Here is a 27,639-nt window from a genome sequence, read left to right on the forward strand (position 1 = left end):
GAAGTCAGACAAATCCAGACAGGTTCCTGTCTTGGCTTTGCCAACAATCAGCTGAGTGACAATGAAACAGTTATATAACTACTCATCCCTCCCCCCACAATGCATATATACCTCCCAGCACCCCTAGAAGAGTCTAAGGGACAGGAGGGGCTACTCCAAACAAAAAGGGAAGAAGAAATATGACAAGAGGAACATAAAGGGGTGGATGGAAGAGAGGTCACAATTTTCTGACTTTATTTCTGTGCAGCTTGTTGGTATCCCTTTGTGAGCAGAGAAATAAAAGAGGTTCAGAGATGAGACATTTCCAGATCAGCACAAAGTTTATTAGCCATTTCTGCTCAGAAGAGCCCCCTTCTGAACAGGACTGTTCCTCTGACATAACAGACAAGAAACAGCCACCTGTGCAGGGCCTTTCATTTATATCTCAAGCTACATCAGGAGGACATCTTAGAACCTTGGGGTTCCCTGGGAACAGCTAAGATGTGAGATTGTCCAGAGTCCTATGACAGACCTTCAGGGTTTTTTTTTTTTTTTTTTGAGACGGAGTCTAGCTCTGTTGCCCAGGCTGGAGTGCAGTGGCCGGATCTCAGCTCACTGCAAGCCCCGCCTCCCGGGTTCACGCCATTCTCCTGCCTCAGCCTCCCGAGTAGCTGGGAGTACAGGCGCCCGCCACCTCGCCCGGCTAATTTTTTTTTTGTATTTTAGTAGAGACGGGGTTTCACCGTGTTAGCCAGGATGGTCTCGATCTCCTGAACTCGTGATCCGCCCGTCTCGGCCTCCCAAAGTGCTGGGATTACAGGCTTGAGCCACCGCGCCCGGCCCGACCTTCAGGGTTTTAAGTTCCACAGACTAGGTCTTTGTCCAGGTCCACAACCAAGGAATAGAAACCTTCCTTTCAGGTAAACAACATATTGCACAAAAAAGGGGGGGATTATAACATATAGAGAAAGAGCTAAGACCCATTGCTTCTCCTCTGTAAAAACACCAAACTTTATCCAATACTATAAAAAGAAATTCCTGCCAGGCATGGTGGCTCACACCTGTAATCCCAGCACTTTGGGAGGCCGAGGTGGACAGATCACCTGAGGTCGGGAGTTCGAGACCAGCCTGACCAACATGGAGAAACCCCATCTCTACTAAAAATACAAAATTAGCTGGGCATGGTGGTGCAGATCTGTAATCCCAGCTAATTGGGAGGCTGAGGCAGGAGAGTCACTTGAACCCGGGAGTCGGAGGTTGCAGTAAGCCGAGATCACGCCATTGTACTCTAGCCTGGACAATGAGAGAAACTCCATCTCAAAAAAAAAAAAAAAAAAAAAATTCCTGGCCGAGCGCAGTGGCTCATGCCTATAATCCCAGCACTTTGGGAGGCCAAGGCGTGAAAATCACTTGAGCCCAGGAGTTTAAGACCAGCCTGGGCAACGTAGCAAGACCCTGTCTCTAAAAAAAGAAAAAAAAAAAATAGGGCATGGTGGTGCATACCATGGTCCCAGCTACCCAGGAGGCTGAGGTAGGAGGATTGCTTGAACCCAGGAGGTTGAGGCTGCGGTGAGCTGTGACTGCACCACTGCACTCTAGCCTAGGCAACAGAGTGAGACCCTGTTTCAAAAAAAAAAAAAAAGCAATTGCTAAATTCCCAGCAATCCTACTATCCCTAGCCTCCAGGAGTGATCTGTCTGCTAAGCATTGAGAAAGTAGAGACTAGGTGGCATAAGCTAGTGTGCAAAGCTTCACAGGCACATTAGATTGGCAGGATCATTTTATGGGAGAGGAATGGGTGCAGCCAGCTTAGGGGCAGAGTAGGGGAGGAGACTGGTAAGAAAAAAAGGTCTACTTCTATCCATCCCCTTCTTCAGGGTGGAGTTTCACATGGTAGGCTAAGGCAGAAAGCTCTCAACCCCTGCAGGAAAAGAAGAAATTCAGGGATTGAGTCAGGAGTGAAGGAAAGAAGAAAGGAAGTTATCCTAGACATGAAGGAATGGAAGAAAGAAATGGAGTCCTAGCCTGTCTGTGCTCCCCACCAAGGGCCAATGCCAGTGTGTACCAGTTTAGCCTAACCAGCTATTAAAATGTTGAAATCCTTCCATACTGAAAAGAAGCCACTGCCCTGAGCCCTCCAAGTACCTGTCAACTGCCCTGGCCTGCCTCCAGGACCCCTATACCTCCCAGCACAGCAGGCAGCCTTCAGGAGCCTATTTCGACCTATGGCTTAGCATCTGTTCTGATTCATTGTTGTCCCTTCTGTGCCCATGTTATGCTTTCACCTCTCACTCCAATGGAGTCACACAGGCCTGAGTTTGAACAGTTAACATAGCTTGGAAGGGACACACGCCTGATTCCCATCCTTGGAGAACAACATCATGCTATGAGGAGTAGGAAGGGCAAGAGATATGAAAAGAACAAAGGAAATGTGGTTCCTAGAAGTCAGAAGGCATCAAAGGTCCATCAGTGTAGAAGTGGCTGGGGCGGGAGACGTAAGCCTCATCCACGGTGTTCTGGCCAGCCAACAGTGGGTCACCATTCGGCATGATTTCTTCAATCTTTACACAGTTTCTGAAGACTAGGTAACCCAGAGAGAAAAGTGAGGCCCTGATCTTAGTTAGGAATTCCCAACCCAGCAAGGAAAGGGAGGGAGGATGGCAGGAAAGGCCTGGGAAGAGCCTGAGGGGGAACTTGTGGGATCAAAGAGTAGGGAGGTGGGGGAAGGCATGTGTAATTCCAAAAAAAAAAAAAAAAAGGAATCACAGAATGGACCTCTCTCCAATGAGGAGCTTGGAGCTCAGTTTTTTCTGTAATGGGAGAGGGAGAAGGGGTAGGAAAGGGAATGTGTGCTGTCTTCCATAGCTCTATTTCATCACTTACTTTCCATTGGCTCAGTGTTCAAATGTCTCAGATCACAGGGCAAATCTGGCTCTGGCACTGGCTGTGACACAGGTCCTCGGTCTGGCTCTGGCACTGTTTGTGATACCATGCATAGTGTGGGCTCCATTACAGGCTCCAGAGTGGACTCCAGCACAGACTCTAGCTCTGGCCCCAGATCCAGCCCTGCCTTCAGCAGTGGCTCTAAGTCGAGGCTGAGCTCTGGCTCTGGCGCCAGCCCTAGTTCCAGCTCTAACGACTCCAGCTCTGGCTCTAGCTTAAGCTCCAGCGGTTGTTGTAGTTCATCCACCTGTCTGGATACCCAAAGACAGACAAAGGGGCAGGGCTCAGTGGTTTAAATGAAAGAAGGAATGGTAGAACAAGAAGCAGCTAGTCTAAGAAGGCAGAAGAGCAGAGGGCTAAAGATCATGGAGTTCGGAATCAGGCCTCCTGGAGTTTGAATCCTGGCATTTACTAGCTGGGGGAACTTAGGCAAGTATCCTAACTTTTCTGAGCCTCAGATTTATCATCTATAAATGAGAACAATACCTAGTAATTCTTGAGAGGCAGTAGGGTGGTTGAAAGCAGGGCTATGGAATCTAACAGACCTGTATCATTTATTAGCCATGTACCTTAGGTACAAAACTTGACTACTCTAAATCCAGTTCCTTAGCTGAAAACAGTAACAGTGTTTACTTCAAAGGACTATTTTGTAGATTCAATAAAATGAGAAAATAAACATAAACCATTTAGCCTAGTGCCTGGCACAAAATAAACTTTCAGGCCAGGCACGGTGGCTCACACCTGTAATCTAAGCACTTTGGGAGGCTGAGGCGAGCAGATCACTTGAGGCCAGAAGCTCAAGACCAGCCTGGCCAATTTGGTGAAACCCCGTCTCTACTAAAAATACAAAAGTTAGGCCGGGTACAGTGGCTCACGCCTGTAATCCCAGCACTTTGGGAGACCAAGGTGGGCGGATCACGAGTTCAGGAGTTTGAGAGCAGCCTGGCCAATATGGTGAAACCCTGTCTCTACTAAAAATACAAAAATCAGCCAGGCGTGGTGGTGGTGCGTGCCTGTAGTCCCAGCTACTTGGGAGGCTAAGGCAGGAGAATCACTTGAACCTGGGAGGTGGAAGTTGCAGCGAGCTGAGATCATGCCACTGCACTCCAGCCTGGGCAACAGGGCGAGACTCTGTCTCAAAAAAAATAAAAATTAACCAGGCATGGGTGGCGCTAGCCTGTAATCCCAGCTACTCAGGAAGCTGAGGCAGGAGAATTGCTTGAGCCTGGGAGGCAGAGGTTGCAATGAGCTGAGACTGCGCCATTGCACTCCAGCCTGGGCAATGAGGGCGAGACTCTGTCTCAAAAAAAAAAAAACTATCCCCAGCCAAGTGCCAGGGCTCATTCCTATAATCCCAGCACTTTGGGAGGCCAAGGCAGGACACTGCTTGAGGCCAGGAGTTGAAGACTAGCCTGGGCAACATAGTGATACCCTATCCCTACAAAAAATTTTAAAAATTAGCTGAGTGTGGTGGTGTGTGCTTGTAGTCTCAGCTACTTGGGAGGCTGAGGCAGGAGCATCACTTCAACCCCTCGGTCAAGGCTGCAGTGAGTCATGATTGCACCACTGCACTCCAGCCTGGGTGACAGAGACCCTGTCTCAAAAAAAATATATATAGGCGGGGCGTGGTGGCTCATGCCTATAATCCTAGCACTTTGGGAGGCCAAGGCGGGTGGATTGCTTGAGTCCAGGAGTTCAAGACCAGCCTGGGCAACATGGTAAGACCCCATCTCTACAAAAAACACACAAAAAATTAGCTGAGTTTGGTGATGCATGCCTGTATTGCTTGAGCTCAGGAGGTCGAGGCTGCAGTGAGCCATGATCACACCACTGCACTCCAGCCTGGGCGACAGAGCGAAACCCTGTCTGGGGAAAAAAAAAAAAGCTCCATGCTTGGCATCAAGTAGGTGCCCATTAACACCAGTCATTATGATCATTATTATCCAGAAACCCCTGTGGAGACAACCTAAGGATGGCAGCAGAAAAATATGAGATAGGAGAGACTAGAACTGGAAAAAACTAGAGTGGGCTAGGAGGGAGGGAAGGCTGGGGAGACTGGAATAGGGGCACGTTAGGAGAAGGCAGAAAGGAGAGACTGTGGGAATGGCAGGGCAGAGCAGCTGACCATCGTCCTGGTGCTCCACCCAGGAGCAGGTAATGCCCCCTTTTGACAATTCACTGAAGCACAGCCAAAAAGGACTAGGGAGGATGGGTGGAGAGTTTATATCTCACCTATTAGAGACCACAATGAGCCTGTGTTTCAGGTATTTCCTCCGTTCCTGGAGATTAACTGTGAGGAACATATATAAGAAGCAGAGAAGATCAGTGGGCCAGACACATAGCCTGAGGTTCCCCTCAGACGGTCCTGGCAGTCTCATCCCCATAGGAACCAGCAGTATCCCATGGACAAATCCCTTAACTCCTCTAGATATCAGTCTTCCCATGCTTGAAAGGAAGGAGTGGGATCTATGGATGTCTGAAGATCTCTGCAATCTAGCAATGAAGTATGTCAACAATTCCCACCTTTCTCCTGGTAGTAGCACCCAAAAGCTTCATCCCGGGGGATTCGGGGATAGAGGAAGCGCAGTGGGTTCTCAGGTATATTCTCCTCAGTGAGCAACTGGTAATGGCGGATGATTTCAGTCAGCGGGAGTGACTGCAGCACCTCCTTGGTGTACGGTTGCACAGAGTAGATGAGCACCTTGTCTGGAGAGTGAATGCAATAACAGGCAGGCTTGAGGGAAGAGGCCGGGCCTTGGAGCTCCCTGCTCTGGCTCCCCAGTCCCAAACCGGTTGAGGGATGCAGGACAGAGCCAGGGAAGCCAAGGGCAGGCAGAGGGGCAAGAGGGGAGCCAGGCAGAAAGGAGAGGCTGTGGGAATGGCAGGGCACAGCAGCTGACCATCATCCTGGTGCTCCACCCAGGAGCAGGTAATGCCCCCTTCTGACGATTCACTGAAGCGCAGTAGAAAGGTGCCAGAGATGGTTTTCTTCAGCAGCCGGCGCTCCTGGCTCCGACTCACAAAGCCCATGATGCGTCTGGAGCACAAAGAGCAGCTGTGAGCCGTCCCCCAACCCCCTGCCCCACCAGGCCCCTGCCTCCCTGCTCCCCTTGTATGGAGAAATAGCCTAGGTTTGGAACCCAGGTTTTGGACCAAGCTCTGCCACTTAGCTTTTTTATCTTTTACAAGTCACTTCACTTTGCTGACAACAGCGACCTTCCGAGGGTTTGAAGAGGTACGAAGATTCAGTGAGATCACACAGATGAACAGCACTCTTTTTTTTTTGGGAAAGAGGGTGTCATTCTGTCACCAGGCTGGAGAACAGTGGCATGATACAGCTCACTGCTGCCTCCATGCCTCGACCTACTGGGCTCAAGCAATCTTCCCACCTCTCAGCCTCCAGAGTAGCTGGGACCACAGGTGCACACCACCATGCCTGGCTAACTTCTGTATTTTTTGTAGAGACGGGGTTTCACCATGTGGTTCAGGGTGGTTTTGAACTCCTGGGCTCAAGTGATCCATCTGCCTCAACCTCCCAAAATGCTAGGATTACAGGCATGAGCTACTGTGCCCAGCCATGAATAGCATTTTTTTTTCTTTTTTTTTTGAGGCCAAGTTTTGCTCTTGTTGTCCAGGCTACAGTGCAATGGCATGATCTTGGCTCACTGCAACCTCCACCTCCCGGGTTCAAGCGATTCTCCTGCCTCAGCCTCTTGAGTAGCTGGGATTACAGGCCTGCCAACGTTCCTGGCTAATTTTTTTTATTTTTAGTAGAGATGGGGTTTCACCATGTTGGCCCGGCTGGTTCTGAACTCCTGACCTCAGGTGATCTGCCTGCCTTAGCCTCCCAAAGTGCTGGGATTACAGGTGTGAGCCACTGCGCCCAGCCATGAATAGCACTTTTTTTGTTTTGTTTTGTTTTGAGATGGAGTCTCGCTCTGTCACCCAGGCTGGAGTGCAATGGCACGATCTCGGCTCACTGCAACCTTCTCTCCTGGGTTCAAGCGATTCTCCTGCCTCAGCCTCCTGAGTAGCTGGGATTATAGGCACGCACCACCATGCCCAGCTAATTTTTGTATTTTTAGTAGAGATGGGGTTTCACTATGTTACAGGCCAGGCTGCTCTCAAACTCCTGACCTCAGGTGATCCACCTCGGCCTCCCAAAGTGCTGGGATTACAGGCGTGAGCCATCGCGCCTGGTCATGAATAGCACTTTTTTTTTTTTTTTTTTTGAGACAGAGTCTCGCTCTGTCGCCCAGGCTGGAGTGCAGTGGTGCGATCTCGGCTCACTGCAAGCTCCGCCTCCCGGGTTCATGCCATTCTCCTGCCTCAGCCTCCCTAGTAGCTGGGACTACAGGCACCCGCCACCACGCCTGGCTAATTTTTTGTATTTTTAGTAGAGACAGGGTTTCACTGTGTTCACCAGGATGGTCTCGATCTCCTGACCTCATGATCCGCCTGCCTCGTCCTCCCAAAGTGCTGGGATTACAGGCGTGAGCCACCGCGCCCGGCATGAATAGCACTTTTAAAAGCCAAATGCTACACAAATTGGTAGGCAGTGTGGTGAAAAGAGCATGAGCTTGGGGTCACATAGGCCTGGGTTTGAATATCAACTCTGTCCCTTGGGTAAGTTCTTTAACTTCTCTGAAACTTAGTTTCCTCACTTGAAATGAAGATGGCAAAACCCACCACTCAGCATAGTCATAAGGATGAGATGAGAGAATTAATGAAGAGCGCGCATCAGGCTCTGGAATGCAGGAGATGCTTCACAAACACTGTCTATGGCTATCGTTGTTAACAAATGTGAGGAGACATGGCCTCACGCCTGTCTTTGCTCTCTCTCCCTGCTTGCCACATGAGGGCGCACAGACTCCACTCTCAAGCCCAGAAAGCACAAGCCCAGGAGACAAAGTGGACCAAGGCCTTACCCATCATTCCAGAGATCCTTCAGGTGGTCATGTACCAACTCCAGAATTTTGTCCAGCCATGTCCAGAATGGTAGCTTGCCAGGAGGGCTCTCTCGCTGGAGGAGGAATGGAAAGGTAGCAAGAGCTGAGGAGTTGCCCCTGGTGTAGGGAAGGAGGAACATGGGAAGGCCAGTATTTGGAATGTGGGCTAGATCTAGCTCCACAGGAATTCAGGGAGTTACCTTAGTGAAGTCAGCCCAGGACAATAATGGATCCTCAGTTCTACAGTTTTGCCCTGTGGGACAGATAGCCACAGACAGATGATGAGGGAAGCCAGGGGTCCTGGGATAGATAGGACAGAGGGACAGGAAAGACTAAGGCTGGGGAAAGGTTGAGAGAAAAGGAAATCTGTACCGAACAGCTTGTTTCTCAGCATGCTCAGCTGGTCTGAGTTGAGGCCTCGGCCAACATAGGAGGAGAACTGCCAACTGAGAGCCGGGCCCAGCAAGCTCCAGGGGGCTTTGAGGGGGTTGGAGAAGAACTGCTGGTTCTGCAGGGGTGGGAGGAGTGCAGGCTGGCTCAGAAGAAGCCTATCACACCAAGCTTCCACACCCCTCCTCTCCCCACTTGACCTGTCGGCCCCACTCCCTACCTGAAGGTTTGGGCTGAGCAAATTGAACCAGAGAACTGAAGCCCAGGCAATTGAGAGCTGGTTCATATTGGAAATAATCACCACAGGGAGGGTGTCCGTCTGGGGAGAAGACAGGAGTCACACAGAGGGATGTGACGTTTCTAGTTGCAGGTATTTGTTAGAGGAAAGGAGTGCTAATCCACCCCAAGAGGCTTCTTCCAAAGAAGCCTTTCTTCTTTCTTCTTTATCCCCTCCTTATGCCTTCTTCCAAAGCTGCTTTCTCTCTCCTTGCCCTCCATTTTCACTCACTTTCAGCTCCTGCTTCAGACCCTGGTAGGTATATTTGACCGTGAAGCTGATGATGTGCAGTTCCTCTGTCACACCTAGTGGCCCCTGGGACAGCCAAAGACATAGTCATCAGAAGGCCCTTTGGCAAGTTCCCCCTGCCCCCGAGTCCTCTGTACTGGCCTCACCTTATTGCTGCCCTTTCCTGAACCACCTGAACGTTGTTCCACCAGGGTCTGTGAATTGAGGGGAAGGAGAGAAAATGCCAGAGTGGGCACCCTAGGGTCCCCGGAACTCCTGTTTGGCTTCAAGACTCCTCAAGCCCTGGGAACTTCCCCCAACCCCTGTTCCTTTGGACTAAAAGCAGGCCAGGTGTGGTGGCGCATGCCTGTGATCCCAGCACTTGGGGACGCTGAGGCGGGTGGATCACCTGAGGTTAGGAGTTTGAGACCAGCCTGACCAATATGGTGAAACCCTGTCTCTACTAAAAACACAAAAATTAGCCAGGCATGGTGGCGTGTGCCTGTAGTCTCGGCTACTCAGGAGGCTGAGACAGGAGAACCGCTTGAACCTGGAAGGCGGAGGTTGCAGTGAGCCAAGATCACACCACTGCACTCCAGCTTGGGGGACAGAGTGAGATTCTATCTCAAAAAAAATAAAAATAGTAATAAAAGCATAGGTCACAAACTATTCTTACCAGGTAACCAAAGTCCCAAATCAAACCCTGACTCTGCCCCTTCTCGGGGGTCAAAGTTTTCTGGTTTGAAGTCAGAATGTTGAACTTCCGGAAGCTGTTCCAGGAGGAAGAAGATATATGGAGATAAGGAACGGAATTACTCTAAAAACTCAGCAGAAAAAAAAACAGAAGTTCCACTTCATTTCAGATCTCGCCATCTCCCTTTGTCCATATCCCAAATCCCCCTCCTCCTTGTTTGTGCCACCAGGGATGCCGAATGTGGTTCTGCAGGTCGTGCAGTGTACAGATGTTTGCAGTGTCCTTGTCAAGCACCTACCCTTGTAATTGAGGAGGATTCCTGAAAAGAAATAAATTAAAAAAAAATCATTGGGCAAAAGAGTATGGAAGTTAGGAGTTTGGTCTTTGGGATCAGATAGACCTGGGTTCAAACCTGACTTGAGCTCACTAGCTACGTGGTCTTGAGAAGAGATGTAATCAGTCTCTCTAAGCCTGTATCTTTGTTTGTACGGTGCACCGGTAATAGTTAATTCATGGGGTTGGTGTGACAATTAAATGAGTACCTGACATGCTGCATGTCACAAAGTAAGTGTTCAACAAAAGAATTGAATTATAATTTCTATGAGATAGGAACGGAAGGAGGAAGAAGATAGCCCTAGACCCTGTTGTGAAGAATGAGTATCTCCTTCACCCCAGCAGCCCATGTCCTGGCCACCCTTCACCTGCTCCAATTTACCTGTCAATGGAGACTTCCACAGTCAGTGACTCATTGCCTTCCTGGAGTCTCACCAGCAGCCTGTGGGAAGGAAGGGGGATAGGGGAAAGTGGTCAACCTCAACCTTCTGGATAGGCCAGATGTTTGAGAAAGAGAAGAGGGATTATAAGAGGTAGGGAGACTGAGAGGAAAGAGAGAAGAAAAAGCCAAGAGTGGGAAGAGCTGTAAAGCCAGAAAATACAAAGTGGCAGGGTTGGAAAAAGCAAGCAGGAATGAGTTCTGGAATGCCAACCTTGTTCGGACGGTGAACTTGCTCCCAGTCTTGAGGATGAGGGGTCGATGGGGAGTTTGGGGCATGCAGGGCTGGGTTTCTACCACAAAAGCTCTGAGGAGAGAGAGGTGTGGAAAGAATATATAGCTCAGTATCTGTAAGAATGGCTTCCCTTGTTCCTTCTTTCCCCCAGGGTTCCTGCCTGGCCTCTAGACCTGTCGAGCAGACGCTGTAGCAACTCTGTGACCTGGGCGTTGCGTAGGTCCACCCCTTTGATCAGAGGGTCATCCTGATAGCTAACCAGGCAACTCAGTCCCTTCAGCTCCTTCAGCAGCTGCCTCAGGTGAAACAACAGCTTTGCTCCAGCTGTGAACCTGGGTGATAAAATTCAGGAAGAAGGAATCCATGAGTTTCCTGGATTCCCCCATCCAGGTTCCAAGACCTCTCCATAAATATGTGAAGAGTCAGAAACTGACTTGGGGGTGGGGGGAGAAGAATCCAGGAAGCGTATAAAGGATTATTCAACATGATTCATAATCTAAGAAATGAAAATCGAAGCTATTTTCACATATAAAACTGCTAACAGATTTAACATAACAGCTTTCATATGCTATGTACAACTTATATTAAGCCCTTTCCACATATTAACACATTCAATCCTCAAAACAACCTCTGAGGCAGGTACTATTATTATCCCCACATTACAGATGATAAAACTGAGGCACAGAAAGGTTAAGTGACTTGCTCAAGGTCATACAACTAGTAAGGGATGAAGCTTGTATGTGATCCCAGGCAGTCCCATTGTACAACTCACACTTTTTTTTTTTTTGAGACAGAGTCTCACTCTTGTTGCCCAGGCTGGAGTGCAATGGCGTGATCTTGGCTCACTGCAACCTCCACCTCCTGGATTCAAGAGATTCTCTTGCCTCGGCCTCCTGAGTAGCTGGGATTACAGGTGTGTACCACCACGCCCGGCTAAATTATATATATATATTTTTTTTTAGTAGAGACGGGGTTTTGCCATGTTGGCCAGGCTGGTCTCGAACTCCTGACCTCAGGTGATCCACCCGCCTCAGCCTCCCAAAGTGCTGGGATTACAAGCGTGAGCCACTGTACCCAGCCCCAACTCACATTTTTAACTACTGTACTTTACTGTTTCTATAATTAAAAATGATAATAATCAGCAATGTGGTGACAGGAAAACAACCAAACACTACACATGAGAAAACAGATCCGATCAGGACAACTATTCTGGGAAACATTTGCAACTATCTTTTTTTTTTTGGTGGGGGTGAGGGTGGGGGTGGAGGTGGTTTCTGGCAAAAACTTGAAAGCCTGCTAGACAAATTCTAAAAGAGCTGTAACACCTGGAACTATCTTTTAAAAAGCCTCCCCAGCTGACATGGTGGTTCACACCTGTAATCTCAGCACTTTGGGAGGCAAAGGTGGGCAGATCACTTAAGGCCAAGCACTCTGGCCTGGGAGATGGAGACAGACCCTGTCTCAATCAGTCAATCAATCAATCAATAAATGCACGCATGCATGCTGGTCCTGTACTATAAGTACTATATGCCTGTTTTTCAATCTACCTGAGCAATTGTGGTATTTTTTTATCTACTTTTTTTTTTTTAAAGAGGTGAGGGTCTTGCTATATTGGTCAGGCTGACCTCAAACTCCTGGACTCAAGCACTCTTTCTTTTTTTTTTTTTTTTTTTTTTTGAGACTGAGTCTGGCTCTGTCGCCCAGGCTGGAGTGCAGTGGCCGGATCTCAGCTCACTGCAAGCTCCGCCTCCCGGGTTTACGCCATTCTCCTGCCTCAGCCTCCGGAGTAGCTGGGACCACAGGCGCCCGCCACCTCGCCCGGCTAGTTTTTTGTATTTTTTAGTAGAGACGGGGTTTCACCGTGTTAGCCAGGATGGTCTCGATCTCCTGACCTTGTGATCCACCCGTCTCAGCCTCCCAAAGTGCTGGGATTACAGGCTTGAGCCACCGTGCCCGGCTTCAAGCACTCTTTCTGCCTCAGCCTCCTCAGTAGCTGGGTATTATGGTATGTGTACATATATACTTTTAGAGACAGGGTCTCGTTCTGTTGTCCAGGCTGGACTGCAGTGGTATAATCATGGCTCACTGCAGCCTCGAACACCTGGGCTCAAGCAGTCTTCCCACCTCAGCCTCCTGAGTAGCTGGAGACTACCGGCGTGTGCCACCATGCCTAATTTCTTTTTTTTTTTTTTTTGAGACGGAGTCTCGCTCTGTCACCCAGCCTGGAGTGCAGTGGCGCTACTGCGGCTGAGCTCTGCCTCCCGAGTTCAAGCGATTTTCCTGCCTTAGCCTCCCGAGTAGCTAGGAATATAGGCATGAGCCACCACACCCGGCAAATTTTTGTATTTTAGTAGAGATAGGGTTTCACCACATTGGCCAGGCTGGTCTTGAAATCCTCACCTCAAGGGATCTGCCCACCTTGGCCTCCCACAGTGCTGGGATTACATGCATGAGCCACTGCGTCTGGACATGCCTAATTAAAAAAAAAAAAAAAATTTTTTTTTTTGTAGAGATGGGGTCTTGTTATGTTTCCCGGGCTGATCTCAAACCCCAAGCCTGAAGTGATTCTCCTGCCTCAGGCTTCCAAAGCACTAGGATAACAGGCATGAGCCACCATGACTGGCCTGGTATATTTTTAAAAGTCTAAATTATAATAAATTTTTAAAGCCAGGCACAGTGGCTCACGTCTGTAATCCCAGCACTTTAGGAGGCTGAGGCAGGCGGATCACGAGGTCAGGCGATCGAGACCATCCTGGCTAACACGGTGAAACTCCGTCTCTACTAAAAATACAAAAAATTAGCCAAGCATGGTGGCGGGCACCTGTAGTATCAGCTACTCGGGAGGCTGAGGCAGGAGAATGGCGTGAACCCGGGAGGCGGAGCTTGCAGTGAGCCGAGATCGTGCCACTGCACTCCAGCCTGGGCGACAGAGTGAGACTCCGTCTCAAAAAAAAATTATATATATACACACACACATATGTATAAAAAATACTGTTAAGTTTAAAAAAACTCATAGGTTTCAAAATAGTATGAACAATATGATTCCATTTTTGTTTAATAAGTTAGATAATAGGTAATTTTCTCTTCCTCCTTCCTTCCTTCCTTTCTTGTCATTGTATTCATTGCAGCAAAATATATATCTATATACATATATAGATATATATTTCTGGGTGATTAAAAAGGAAGAAAAAATCAGATTGTGGGTTAATTCATTCCTTTCCCTGAAGGAGACTGGGCTCTGGGCTCCCCGGGTGGTGAGGATGAGGAGTAGAATAGAGCTGCAGTCAGCAGGGAGCAGGGCTCATTCTGGGGTGCAGAGACCAATAGAGAACAGTATATCTTGCTATATGCAGGGCACTGCAACTTACAAATCACAGTGCATGGCGAGGACAAGGGTTGGGGTGGTACCTCTCACCATTTCTCCAGCTGTTCCAACCCGTGGTCAATGGGAGCTCTAATGCAGGCTTTTTGCTGCTGGGCTTTCCACTCTTCCAACTTTGGCAGTAGTAGCTCGATTAGGGTAGTTAATCGGCCTAGCAGTGCTTTGGAGGCATCCAGCACCTCCTAGGAAAGAGATAATGTGAGTTTTGAGCATCTCTCTCTTTCACCCTCCACTACCCAACTGGGGATGAAGAAACAAAGAAGCCAGTGCTAGAGGACCAGGGTCCCCACATCCCTCATTTTTCCAGGTCCCTGTTGCCCACACGTTCTGTCCTCTGCCTCCCACCTTTCTCCTTTTGTCCAGTTCATTGAGAGTTTCCTGCAGAATCTGCTGCTCTTTGGCCTGATGGGAGTCCAGAGAAGGTGTCTTCCCTGGATGGTGGGAACAGGAGTCAGTCCAGGGGTTCTTTCCTCTCCTTCCTGACTGGGGTCTCAGTTGGATTCAGGAAGGAGGAATTTTGTGGAGGAAGAAAGGGAAACCAAAGCACAGGCACCTGTGGGACCCTCAGGCAAATTCTGAATGGTCATGCTTGGACCAGACACCCCCTCAAATAAAACACTGTTAGTTTTCCATGCATTTCCTCAACATTTACTGTCTCCCAGCTACACCTCCAGCTCAACCTCCACAAAACACCCTGGCACTTCCAGCTTTGCATGGCAGCAGGACTGTAGTCAGTGGGGTGTGTCTGACAGTGACTACTGCTCATTGGAGCTTTCTCCTGTTCACTTCCAGCTCTGGCTTCTCAGCAGGCACTTATCTTTCTCCAGCCCCTCAATGTGCTTCCTACCTTTGGCCTGGATCTTGTATCGGAAGGAGAAGACATCCTGCTGGTCTTTCAGTTGGCTGATGGATTTTACCAGCTTCTGCAGAGGGGAGAGGACCCCAATTAGGCTGCTTTTCAGGGAGGTATTAGACTGAACGCTGCCCACCCTAACTCCTACCACATCTACTAACCTCCATCATAGCCCTTAAATCCAGGATTCGGGATTCGATCTCATGTTGCTGGCTCTCCACAGGTGTTACAAGAGCTGGCTCTCCTTGCTCCTGAAAAAAGAGGCTCTGAGCATGTTTTAACTCTGGCCTTTCATGCCTTAAGTTCAGGCCTGAAATCATACCACAGGATGTTGGGGGGGATGCTGTTGTGAGACAACTCCCTGAGTGCTTTCCATGGTTCGTCTCTATTTCAGAAGTTTCCAACAATACCACTGAATTGTCCTCACCGGTTGAGCCCTCTGAGCCTGGATCAAAATTCTTTTTTCTTCCAGAAGGAGGTTAAAGATCATCTCAGCCAATTGGGTAGGGCCCTGGGAAAAGGCCTAGAATAGGAAAACAGAAAGTATTGATCCAATTCAACCACTCTCAATGACCTATCATCCTAGACCTTCCCCACCAATGTCCACAGTATTTCTTCTTCCTTCGGGGTTCCTAGCCCTTTTTCTTTTCACCATAGCATCCTCCCAACAGTGTCATGTATATGCAGCCCTCCTCTCTGCTAGTAATTCCCCAAGTCCAGACTCTGTCCTTCTTTCCCCAGATTTGTCCCTGTCTCCCTTTGCACCTCCAGGTACTATTCCATTCTCCAAATCCTACTCCTCTATACTCAGCTCCCAGTGCTACCTCATTGCTCTCAACCCTTCCAAGTACCTGAATGTCCCGGCAGAATTTCCGCAAATTGTGCTTCAGCAACAAGGAGTCTGGGTCCTGGCTGCAACGGCCACACTCATAGTTCAGCTGATGCAAGAAGTGGAAGAATAGCATGGTAGCCTTGGAATCATCATTCCCGAGTACAGCTTCCTGCCTGGGAACCAGGAATAAGAAGGATTAGTGTCTCTGCAGTCTTACTGTAATCCTGAGGCTTTCCAACCCCCTCCCGCCATTAATTATTCCAGGATCCTGGGGGCCCAGAAGTAAGGCACCACCTTTCTCATTCCCCCAACTTCCTGAAGGCCTCACCAGTTCTGGTCTTCAATCCAGACAGCCAAGTACTGTCGAATGTCCACAGGCAGGAGACTGCATGAGTAAAGCTGGTGCAGCTGGTCCTGAAAGGGGCTGTCAAGATTCTGCAGCATTTCCCACTGTGCCATTTGGGCTCTGCATCAGAAAGATGAGGGTTCCCAACTGGATATTTTGCTGGACTAAATCATCCATAGTTTCATGATTGTTCATTATTACTAATTTAAAATGTTTAAATTATACAAGTAATAAAAATATTGAAAACATTAAAGTCTATGTTGACCCTACTCCTAATCTTGGTTCTTTCCCCTCCTCTCCAGAAGTAACCACTGCTATCAGTTTGGTGCATATTCTTCCAGGGAGTGCTACTGGTTGAGTATCTGCTATTCCAAGCATTTTGGATTTCAGATTTGTCCAGATTTTGGAATATCTGCATTACTTACCAGTTGAGCATCCCTAATCCAAAACTCTGCAATCTGAAATGGTCCAAAATCTAACTTTTTGAGCACCCATATGATGCTCAAAGGAAATGCTCACTGGAAAACTGTGGAGCCCAATTTTTCAGATTAGAAATGCCTAATCTGTATATATATATATATTTTTTAGATGGAGTCTCATTCTGTTGCCCAGGCCGGAGTGAAGTGGCATGATCTTGGCTCACTGCAACCTCCATCCCCCTGGTTCAAGTGATTCTTCTGCTTCAGCTTCCTGAGTAGCTGGGATTACAGGCGCCCACCACCATGCCCGGCCAATTTTTGTATTTTTTTTAGTAGAGATGGGGTTTTGCCATGTTGGCCACGCTGGTCTCAAACTCCTGACCTCAGGTGATCCAATCACCTCGGACTCTGAAAGTGCTAGGACTACAAGCATGAGCCACTGTGGCCCCAACCTGTATTTTTTTTTTTTTTTTTTTGGAGATGCAGTCTCGCTCTGTCACCCAGGCTGGAGTGCAGTGGCGCGATCTTGGCTCACTGCAAGCTCCGCCTCCTGGGTTCATGCCATTCTCCTGCCTCAGCCTCCCGAGTAGCTGGGACTACATGCGCCCGCCACCATGCCTGGCTAATTTTTTTTGTATTTTTAGTAGAGACAGGGTTTCACCGTGTTAGCCAGGATGGTCTTGATCTCCAGACCTCATGATCTGCCCACCTCAGCCTTCCAAAGTGCTGGGATTACAGGTGTGAGCCACCGCACCCAGCCGGCCCCAACCTGTATTTTAATAGCTTCAGTAAGTGGGCCTTTGTGCTTTAATGGGAATTTTCTTTTCTTTTTTTTTTTTTAAGACAGGGTCTCACTTGGTCACCCAGGCTGGAGTGCAGTGGCATGATCTTGGCTCACTGCAGCTTTGATCTCTCAGGTTCAAGCGATTCTCTGCCTCAGCCCCTCAAGGAGCTGGGACTACAGGAGTGTGCTATCACGCCAGCTAATTTTTTGTAGAGATAGGATTTTGCCATGTTGCCCAGGCAGATCTCAAACTCCTGAGCTCAAGTGATCTGCCTGCTTCAGCCTTCCAAAATGCTGGGATTACAGGCATGAGCCACCATAACCAGCCTAATGGTAATTTTCAAACACACACTAAAGCAGAGTGACTAGTACAAGGATCACCATCCAGCTTTAACAAACTACTGTTTCCACTATCTTATTTCATCTATCTCTCTAATTCATTTATTTTGCATTTATGTGTTTGTTGTTTATATTTGTTTATGCTAAACAAATATAAGCATTTAAAGATCAGTGTTGATGTTAAGTATTTATTACAGCATGATCCCTGCTGACCCTGAAGCTTTTTTTTTTTTTTGAGATGGAGTCTTGCTCTGTCACCCAGGCTGGAGTGCAGTGACATGATCTCGGCTCACTGCAAACTCTGCCTCCCGAGTTGAAGGGATTCTCCTGGCTCAGCCTCCTGACTAGCTGGGATTACAGTCGCCCACCACCATGCCCTGCTAATTTTTGTATTTTTAGTAGAGATGGGGTTTCACCATGTCATCCAGGCTGGTCTGGAACTTCTGACCTCAGGTGATCTGCCCACCTTGGCCTCCCAAAGTGCGGGGATTAGAGGTGTGAGCCACCGTGCCCGGCCACCTGAAGCTTTTTTAGGAGCTAAATCTTTTTGGAGGTTAGGTAAGTACACCCTATAAACTGCCCTCCATATAGGAAGGAGGAGCTCCATGCTAGAAGACATCTAAATGCTATGCAACGGGTTGCTCAGTCCCTAAGAATATGACACGTTTATGACCTGTGAATCTTGAATATGATTATAAGTTATCAACTTTGTGAGATCCTGAAACTTCACTTAAATTTTTTTTGTTTTTTTTGTTTTGGCAGGGCACAGTGGCTCATGCCTGTAATTCCAGCACTTTGGAAGAGGCGGGAGGATCACTTGAGGTCAGGAGTTCAAGACCAGCCTGGCCAATGTGAAATCCTATCTCTACCAAAAATACAAAAAAATTAGCCAGGCATGTTGGTGGGCACCTGTAATCCCAGCTACTCAAAAGGCTGAGGCAGGAGAATGGCCTGTACCCAGGAGGCAGGGGTTACAGTAAGTGGAGATCACATCCAGCCTGGGAGACAGAGTGCGGTCTCTGAATCAAAACAACAACAATGAATTGGCTTTTGCCTGTCACCAAGCAGGCTGTGCCTTGCATCTTTCTCCCCACTGTTCCCTGCTCGCTGCCATCTGGTGTCTATTTAGGAAACTGAAACTTAAGCTTGTTGCAGCCTGAGCCTAACAAAACAGAATTCATGCACATTAGTGGTCTAAAAAGGTCACATGATTTTATTACAAAGTAAAAAGAAATGCTTGGGGTGGTATAGTCTTCTACTAACATGAATAACATCAGCTGCCCTTCTACCTCCAGCAGGAACAAGGGAAGGGAAGGATTGGGCAGGGGCTATTTTCATTTTAACCCTTTTAGTAGTGCTTGATTTTTAAAACTATGTGTCTGTATTGCTTTTATGATACAAAAAAATATAAGTTAAAAAAATGATTAGGTGGCCAGGCATGGTGGCTCATGCCTGTAATCCCAGCACTTTGTGAGGCCCACAAGACGGGAGGATGGCTTGAGCTCAGTCAGGAGTTTGAAACCGAGCCTGGGCAACATACTGAGATTCTATCTCTAAAATAATAATAATAATAATAATAATAATAATAATAATAATGAGGTCCCAATTCTTGAGGATTTAAGTGTCTGATATTAAAGGAGCAAGTCAGCAAAGATTCAAATATGAAAACAAAACAAAAAACCTGGTCTCCCCGAATGGATTGCAAACACTGAGGTTAAGAGCTAAAACAATTTTTTCTCATTATCTCTCACTCTTAAGCACATATTTTGCACTCAAGAAGCTTTTCTGAAATGAACTGAATTTTGTGTGTGACCTTAGGCAATGTTTCATCTTTCAGTAGCTTATACTTTTAAACAAAACAAATAAAGACGATAGATTTATCTATCTTTGTTTTTAGATTTATCTATCTTTGAACATCGTTTTTAGGTGAAGATAAAAAATAATGCAGAGCAGAGTAACGTCAGATACCGAACCAACAATGCCAGATTCCGGGTCTCGGAAGCTGCAGGGCAGTTTTCGGGGAGGGGCATTGGGGTTGGGGAGATAGGCTGGACAGGAGAAGATCGAGAACCGAGCAGGCGACAGACAGCTCCTCTTTCAACCTGGGGACAGAAGCTGCCCCCTCCAGGGCGTAACTCCTGGGGCCAGTCGCCCTTCCCTGGGAGGAACTCTCACTCTCACCCCCACCCCTACCTCAGCACACCCTCTCAGGGCCCGTACCTGATTAGGGTTGCAGTCCCCGCGCCCTCCACTGGCTCTGGTCGCGACTTCCCGTCCGTAGAAGGAGTTCGGGTACTAGAGCCTCAGGCCCCGCCTACAACTTCGGCCTACACCCTCGGACCCGCCCCCTTGTAGTTGGCAGCGGAAGTCCGGAGCGGCCCCATTCCCAGTCGCCACCCCGACACTGGCTGCCACTCAGTCAAGCCCTTCCCAGACTGCGAACTCACTGGCGCCGCCGCAACTACACCCCCCCGCGGGGCGGGACAAGCTGAGCCGAAACCACACCTGCAGCTCCAGCGATTGGTGGAGAAGTTCAAGTAGGCACTTTCTACGAGGGGAGGAGTCTAATTAGTGGACTGGCCCAAGACTGAAACAGCTGATTTTCGAGAACCCGCTCGTGAGCCACGGAACCGAAACTAGCTTGAGGAGCCTGTAGACGCCAAGGGCTCCATGGGAAGGGGTGGGACCGGAATTTCGACGCCTTGGGATAGGAAGAGGAGGGCTGAGGTAATGAAAACAGTATTTTTTTTTTTTTTTTTTTGAGACGTGGTCTCGCTCTTATCACCCAGGCTGGAGTGCAGTGGCGCGACCTCGGCTCACTGCAGCCTCGACCACCCGGGCTCAGGTGATTCTCCCGCCTCAGCCTCCCAGGTAGCTGGGACTACAAGCGTGCATAACTCCGCCAGGATAATTTTTTGTGTTTATTGTAGAGACGGAGTTTCGCCATGTTGCCCAGGCTGGTCTTGAACTCCTGACCTCAGGTGATCCTCCTGCCTCGGCCTCCCACAGTGCTGGGATTACAGGCATGAGCCACTGCACCTGGCTAATAGCTATTTATTGAGAGTACTGTGATAAGCACTTTAGATTAATTGTGTCATTTAAAATTTACAGGGCAACTCGTTGAAGTTAAAATCATTCTCTCCTTTAGAAATTTAAAAACTGATCTTAGTTCAAGAAAGAAGTTACCAGTCAGTGATCACGGAGGCTCTAACAAGTGGAGCCTAGATTCAAAACCAAACCCTCTGACTTCAACCCCCAAACATTTACGTTCCTACGTTTTACTGTACAGCCTTCCTCCTGAATAAATCGGAGTTTAAAATTTTGAAGACATGTATACAGCTTGTCAGGATATTAGATTTATTAGTTCTGTGGTTACTACCTTCTTTTATATCCCAAGACTCCCAGCCCCAGGATCTAAGTCATAGCTCTTGATTATGGCCCACCCCCAGTAGGGAGCTGAACTTACTACTTCTGATATGAAAGAAGCCAGGGTAGTTGTTTCTTCCAAGTCACTCACATCTGAGATGGCCCTCAAACCCTCCTTGGTGGTCTCTGGCTGAGAGATGTTTGCGTCTTTCCGATCTTGGTAATACTGGATCAACTGCTGAACCCCAGACCTTAATGCAGGTTTAAGTGCAGCACTGATCGCTAGACCCATAGGTCCCCCTGACATCCCGGCCATGGTCATCAGAAGGTCATATCCCAGATCTATGGCCCCATCTCGGCCTCGTTCCCTGGCCTTGCCCAGGCAGTTTTGAGTAGCATAATACAAAGCTGTGCCCAGGTTGTAGAAGGTTCCCACTCCTGGCAACAGCTGGATGACATTGTGCATACCTTGCTCCTTCTCATTCTCACAGTCCTCTGTGGGGAGGGAGCGCCGGACCCTTCCTGTGCTTTGCTGCTCCCTGGCTAACAGCTGCAGAGCAGAGGCCAGGGCTTCCACTGACACGTTCCTCTCTGTGCTTCTTCCTGTCTGGAGCCCTCGAAGATGCTGGATGAGGACCTGTGTAGCATTCACACCACCCTGGCGGTAGAGCTGTAGCTGTAGAGCCCAAACATCAGCCTGGCAACCAGCTTCCTCCAGGGCATTCCTTAGAGCCAGGCTTACCAAGAACTTGGGTAGAGGGGCCATGTGGCTGAAACCAGGCAGTGACTTTGGGTGCAGAAATTGGCAGGACAAGGGGTCTGAGGAGGGTGTCTGGGATTCCAAGGACAAGGGAAGGTGCATCAAGACATTTGTCTGCTTTCCAGATGAAGTGGCATCCACAGGGTGCAGCAAGACGTAGCAAAGTAGCAGCTCAACTGGTATCATGATGAGTCTGAGGCCACACATGTCTGGAGCAGAGTACCCTAGAAAGGGGAGAAATCCAAAACATACAAACCATTTCCCTAAGGGCTATGGTGAGCCCACAGCTCAGTTAGGGGGACACCTCATACATCACCTACCTACAAGCTTTTGTACTTTCTTTTTAGAGACGGGGTCTTGCTCTGTTGCCCAGACTGGAGTGCAGTGATGGGATCACAAATCACTGCTGCCTTGAACCCCTGGGCTCAAGGGATCCTCCTGCCTCAGCCTCCCAAGCAGCTGGGACTACAGGTGCATGACACCATGCCCAGCTAATTTTTAAAATTTTTGTAGAGATGTGGTTTTGCCATCTTGCCCAGCCTGATTCTGAACTTTGGGCTCAAGTGATCCTCCCACCTCCGCCTCCCAAAGTGATAGGCTTCCAGGTGTGAGCCACTGCACCTAGCCCCAAGCTTCTGTTCTTTTTAGGTAAAGGCCTAGGAAATAGGAAATGCACCCCAATTGCTCCCACTTGGTTTCCCTCATTTACAGGTCACCAGGGATTCTGTTTTATTTCCACCCATATATAGGGACCCCAGATTACCACACAGTCCAGTCATTGAGAAGTGAGTTTTGGTTGCTCCCCGATCCTGTTCTGCCTAGTTCTCTGTCCCGTGAGGAAAGGAGATATTTGCTTTCCCCTATGATCAGTGAAGGATGTAATCTCTGCAAATATTTGCCCATTTATACTGGCTGCTCAAACCTTGTGCCCTTGTCACACACTCAACATCTATACCCACAGTCCTGTTCTTTGGCATTTCCTGTATGTCCCTGCCACATACAGTAAGCTCATGATAGGAGCCAGGGAAATTCAGAATTAGGAAGGATGAGATGTTTGTGATACTCTCATTTCTCTTCATTTTAAAAATTAAATTAGCGACTGGGCATGGTGTCTCACGCCTGTAATCCCAGCACTTTGGGAGGCCCAGCTGGGTGGATCACAAGGTCACGAGTTCAAGACCAGTCTGGCCAATATGGTGAAAGCCTGTCTCTACTAAAAATATCGGAAAAAAAAAAATACCCGGGCGTGGTGGTGGGTGCCTGTAGTCCTAGCTACTTGGGAGGCTGAGGCAGGAGAATCGCTTGAACCCGGGAGGTGGAGGTTGCAGTGGGCCAGGATGCACTCCAGCCTGGGCTACAGAGTGAGACTCCATCTTAAAAAAAAAAAAATAGGGGCTGACACCTACTAAGTGGAGAAGGGCAAGGCTAACACTGGTCACATGTGTGTTTAAGCGAAGGGATGAAATAAAGAGCATTCATCTGTCCGAAGTGGTCTCCAACATTTCTAACTACTTATTGTGTCCCGTCCTTGAATACAGTCCTGGGAAAGGAGACTCGTTACCTATGTGGCATTTTGAATAGCTGAAGTGAGCCAGGATCAATTCCTGGATCATTTTCCTCACAAAGCACTTCAGAATAGCTGTGGAACATTTGATAGATTAGATTGTCACTGTCCATGGACATTTAAATGATCTTAACTTGACAGCTTCTTCAACTTTTTGCCTGATTCTTCAATACGCTCCCAACACTCATACCTGCAGTTCTCGGTGATGCTGACACCAAAAGCTTTGAACTGTGGCACCAAGCATCATGGGAGATGGTTTCTCAGCAAATTCAATCACCATCTGAGCTAACTGGTAAGCCAGCCACCCCAGTGGGTATATTTGCCACCATCCATACATTTCCCAGGATGGGCAGCTGGGTGCTCGGTTTATTCACACTTCCCGAAGGGACCACTAGATTCTTCACAATTAACGTTGGTATTGCCTTCCTCCCCATTGAACTTTTTGACTCTCATGGATGAGGGTTTCAGTGGTATCCTTTCCTCCCATCTGAAGCTGCAGAACATGGGCCTCAGTTGGGCAGCCCACCTCCTCCAGGGCCATCCTCAGAGCTAAGTTGGACAGGTACTCAGACAGGGGCTAGGAAGGGGGCTGTGTGTAAGAGATCCTGGCAGGTCCTGGGATCTGGGAGAGGAATCTGGCTCTCCGTGTTCTCCAAAAAATGGAGAGCATGTTTGATGGGTGCCCAGTCTCTGTGAAAGATGGCTGGAGGCTCAGGGTCTCGTTCTGGGTACTTCTTGGAAAGGCAGACACCAGGGACAGCAGGACACAGAAAAGGAGCAGCACAGCCTGGACCATGGGGGGACATCAGAGCAGCCCTGCTGGAAGGAAGCAGTGCTCACGTTGGAAAGTGGAGAAAGGCTCGGGACAAAGAGACACCAAGACTGGCCAGAGCTAGAAAGTGTCTTAGCTCTTGGAAACTTCGGTTGCCCTGAACACACCTCATCTTCACTCTTTTTTTTTTTTTTTTTTTTTGAGACGGAGTCTCGCTCTGTCGCCCAGGCTGGAGTGCAGTGGCCGGATCTCAGCTCACTGCAAGCTCCGCCTCCCGGGTTCACGCCATTCTCCTGCCTCAGCCTCCCGAGTAGCTGGGACTACAGGCGCCCGCCACCGCGCCTGGCTAGTTTTTTGTATTTTTTAGTAGAGACGGGGTTTCACCGTGTTAGCCAGGATGGTCTCGATCTCCTGACCTCGTGATCCACCCGTCTCGGCCTCCCAAAGTGCTGGGATTACAGGCTTGAGCCACCGCGTCCGGCCCTCATCTTCACTCTTAAAGGATGTGGGTGATCCTCCTATTTTGAGAAATAAGCCAGAGGAAAAAAACAGTCCAAACATCTCATTTGCTTTGGTATCTTCATGACCTGAATTACTTTTATTGTTATTGTTGTTGTTGCTGTTTTTAATCCTGCCCTTTCCCAGAATCACAAGGAAACCAGAAAGTTGATGTCTTCCAAAACAGTGAAGGACAAAACATTTGCAAATATTTATGCATCTCTTCCCAGCCCAGACTTTGTCCTTCTCACCTTTGACCCACACTGACAAACTGACCTTTTCCCTTTTAGGCCCTGCAGTCCTGTCCCATATCTTTTTGTCTTTTCTTTTTCTTTTCCTTTTTTTTTTTTTTTTTTTGGAGACACAGTCTCACTCTGTTGCCCAGGCTAGAGTGCAGTGGCATGATCACAGCTCACTGCAACCTCCACACCCTGGGTTCAAGCGATTCTTGTGTCTCAGTCTCCCTAGCAGTTGGGATAACAGGCATGCACCACCACGTCTGGCTAATTTTTATTTTGTTTTGTTTTGTTTTCTGGAGACAGTCTCACTCTGTTGCTCAGGCTGGAGTGCAATGGTGCAATCTTGGCCCATTGCAACCTCCGCTTCCCAGGTTCAAGAGATTCTCCTGCCTCAGCCTCCCAAGTAGCTGGGACTACAGGTGTGCGCCACCATGCCCAGCTAATTTTTTGTATTTTTAGTGGAGATGGGGTTTCACCATGTCAGTCAGGCTGGTCTCAAACTCCTGACCTCAAATGATCAGCCTGCCTCAGCCTCCCAAAGCATTGGGATTACAGGCATAAGCCATGGCACCCAGTGACATATCCTTTTTATCTTAAGGTTTTACCCTAAACCTATATATGAGTTGAGGAAAAGGTCCTCTGTATCTTCTTGAGGGGAGAAAGGATAAAGGAATAGCTGGTGATCTCTGGGATCCCTAAACCATTTTTCTTTTTCTTTTCTTTTCTTTTTTTTCTTTCTTTCTTTCTTTTTTTTTTTTTCTGAGATGGAGTTTCATTCTTGTTGACCAGGCTGGAGTGCAATGGCACGATCTCGGTTCACTGCAACCTCCACCTCCCAGGTTCAAGTGATTCTCCTGCCTCAGCCTCCCGAGTAGCTGAGATTACAGGCGTGTGCCACCATGCCTAGCTAATTTTGTATTTTTAGTAGAGATGGGGTTTCTCCATGTTGGCCAGGCTGATCTTGAACCCCTGGCCTAAGGTGATCTGCCCACTTCGGCCTTCCAAAGTGCTGAGATTACAGGCTTGAGCCACAGTGCCTGGTCACCATTTTTCTTATTAAAAGAATGTACTGGTTGGCAAGCCAAGGCAGGCAGATGGCTTGAGGCCAGATGTTTGAGACCAGCCTAGGCAACATGGTGAAAGCCCTGTCTCTACAAAAAATATAAAAATTAGCCAGGAGTGGTGGTGTGCACCTGTAGTCCCAGCTACTGGGGAGGCTGAGGTGGGAGGATCACCTGAACCTGGGGAGGTCAAGGCTGCAGTGAGCCATGATTACACCACTGCACCATCCAGACTGAGTGACAGAGCAAGACTTTGTCCGAAAGAGAATATACTGGATGGGAGTCCAGGGAAACTGGACAGATTGACAAATCAGACAAAATCCTGAAAATGGTACCAATTCCCACATATCATTATGGCCTAAAGTTTCCTCTGATGTCACTCACCTCAGGTACATGGCCAAAGGGAATAGGCCAATGGCAGGGTCCAGGGTTCCTCCCTCTATTTTTTTTTCAGTTCTTTCAGTTCCCAGGAGTGGCCCCTGACAACTAACAGCAAAGACAGAAGCAGATGAGAGTAAGTCTCCAGAGACACAGTGCCATGTTAGAAACAGCAAGAACTAGGTGGAAAGGAGTCCAGCTCTGTCTGAAATTACTAGACCCCAAACCTCTGGGGAATCCCTGAGACAATATATATACATATATGTATACCTACGTGGATAAAATATACATACACACACACATATATGTATACCAGGCTGGAGTGCAGTTGGCACAATAACAGCTCACTGCAGCCTGCCGCCTTGAACTCCCGGGCTCAAGCAATCCTCCCACCTCAGCCTCCTATATATCTGGGACTTCAGGTGCGTGCCACCACACCTGGCTAATTTTTAAAATTTTCTTGTAGAGAAGGGACCTCACTATGTTGGCCAGGCTGGTCTTGAGCTACTGGGCTCAAGGGATCCTCCTGCCTAAGCCTCCCAGAGTGCTGAGCCACTGCACCCAGCCTCCTAGGACTCTATAGTTTCTGTGTAGCAACACTAAACGGAGTAAAAGATTTAACCCTTTTCTCCTAAGATCTATCACAAAGCAGAAATATCCATTCTTACCCGTTTTTCCTCATTGTACAGGAAGTTCTAACTAGTGTAATGAAGAAAGAATAAAAATAAATGGCATAAAACTAGAAAGGAAGATGTGGAACGATATTTATTTAAAAACAACATAGTCCTGGCTGGTTCAGTCAGTAGAATATGAGACTCTTAAAAACAACATAGGGGCTGGGCGCAGTGGCTCACATGTGTAATCCCAGTAATTTGGGAGGCCGAGGTGGGTAGATCACGAGGTCAGGAGTTCAAGACCAGCCTGGCCAGCATGGTGAAACCCCGTCTGTACTAAAAATGCAAAAAAATTAGCCAGGCATGGTGGTGCGTGCCTATAATCCCAGCTACTCGGGAGGCTGAGGCAGGAGAATCACTTGAACCCAGGAGGCAAAGATTGCAGTGAGCCGAGATTGTGCCACTGCACTCCAGCCTGGTGACAGAGCGAGACTCTATCTAAAAAAAAGAAAAAAACAAAACAAAACAAAACAGCAACAACAAAAATACAAACAAAAAAAAATGGGGTGGGGCTTGAGACCAGGCATTCAAGACCAGTCTGGCCAACATGGGGAAACCACATCTTTACAAAAATTAAAAAACATAGCCAGGGGTGGTGGTGTGCATCTGTAGCCCCAGCTACTCGGGAGGCTGAGGCAGGAGAATTGCTTGAACCCAGGAGGGGGAGGTTACAGTGCGCCATGATTGTGCCACTGCACTCCAACCTAGGCAACAGAGTGAGACCATGTCTCAAAAAATAATAATGATAAAATTTTAAAAAGTAATGCAAAATAAAAACAACATGGACTGGGCATGGTGGCTCACACACTTTGGGAGGCTGAAGTGGGAGGATTGCCTTAATCCAGGAGTTCAAGACTAGCCTGGGCAACATAGGGGAGACACTGTCTCTGCAAAAAAAAGAAAAA

General features: G+C 48.3%; 2 protein-coding genes and 1 non-coding gene across 6 annotated transcripts; all 3 read right to left on the reverse strand.

Annotated features, from left to right (window-relative positions):
- Positions 1–301: 301 nt before the first annotated feature.
- On the reverse strand, positions 302–21,396 carry STAT2 (signal transducer and activator of transcription 2). 3 transcript variants are annotated; one of them, XM_015151967.3, is made up of 24 exons: positions 21,257–21,396; positions 15,863–16,000; positions 15,554–15,707; positions 15,130–15,225; positions 14,864–14,953; positions 14,697–14,772; positions 14,195–14,280; positions 13,883–14,031; positions 10,641–10,799; positions 10,447–10,539; positions 10,176–10,235; positions 9,759–9,779; positions 9,443–9,536; positions 8,934–8,981; positions 8,770–8,853; positions 8,482–8,580; positions 8,244–8,379; positions 8,072–8,124; positions 7,851–7,945; positions 5,823–5,959; positions 5,446–5,628; positions 5,155–5,212; positions 2,863–3,173; positions 302–2,560 (listed from the first exon to the last, which is right to left on the reverse strand). In XM_015151967.3, exons 2-24 carry the CDS (start codon positions 15,991–15,993, stop codon positions 2,418–2,420), a joined length of 2,556 nt encoding a protein of 851 aa, XP_015007453.1. In that variant the 5' UTR covers positions 15,994–16,000; positions 21,257–21,396; the 3' UTR covers positions 302–2,417.
- Positions 11,731–11,794, reverse strand: LOC114671167 (U7 small nuclear RNA). Its single transcript, XR_003721056.1, has one exon. It is a non-coding gene; the product is annotated as a U7 small nuclear RNA (small nuclear RNA).
- APOF (apolipoprotein F) lies at positions 20,759–22,455 on the reverse strand. 2 transcript variants are annotated; one of them, XM_015152012.3, is made up of 3 exons: positions 22,312–22,448; positions 21,531–21,772; positions 20,759–21,446 (listed from the first exon to the last, which is right to left on the reverse strand). In XM_015152012.3, exons 1-3 carry the CDS (start codon positions 22,325–22,327, stop codon positions 20,808–20,810), a joined length of 897 nt encoding a protein of 298 aa, XP_015007498.1. In that variant the 5' UTR covers positions 22,328–22,448; the 3' UTR covers positions 20,759–20,807. The 2 variants fall into 2 exon arrangements, with proteins under 2 accessions (XP_015007498.1, XP_001115088.1); XM_001115088.5 differs by having other exon boundaries at positions 20,759–21,772; positions 22,312–22,455.
- Between the last annotated feature and the right edge of the window lie 5,184 nt (positions 22,456–27,639).

This window comes from Macaca mulatta, chromosome 11 (assembly GCF_049350105.2).
Source record: "Macaca mulatta isolate MMU2019108-1 chromosome 11, T2T-MMU8v2.0, whole genome shotgun sequence".
Classification (NCBI taxonomy): domain Eukaryota; kingdom Metazoa; phylum Chordata; class Mammalia; order Primates; family Cercopithecidae; genus Macaca; species Macaca mulatta.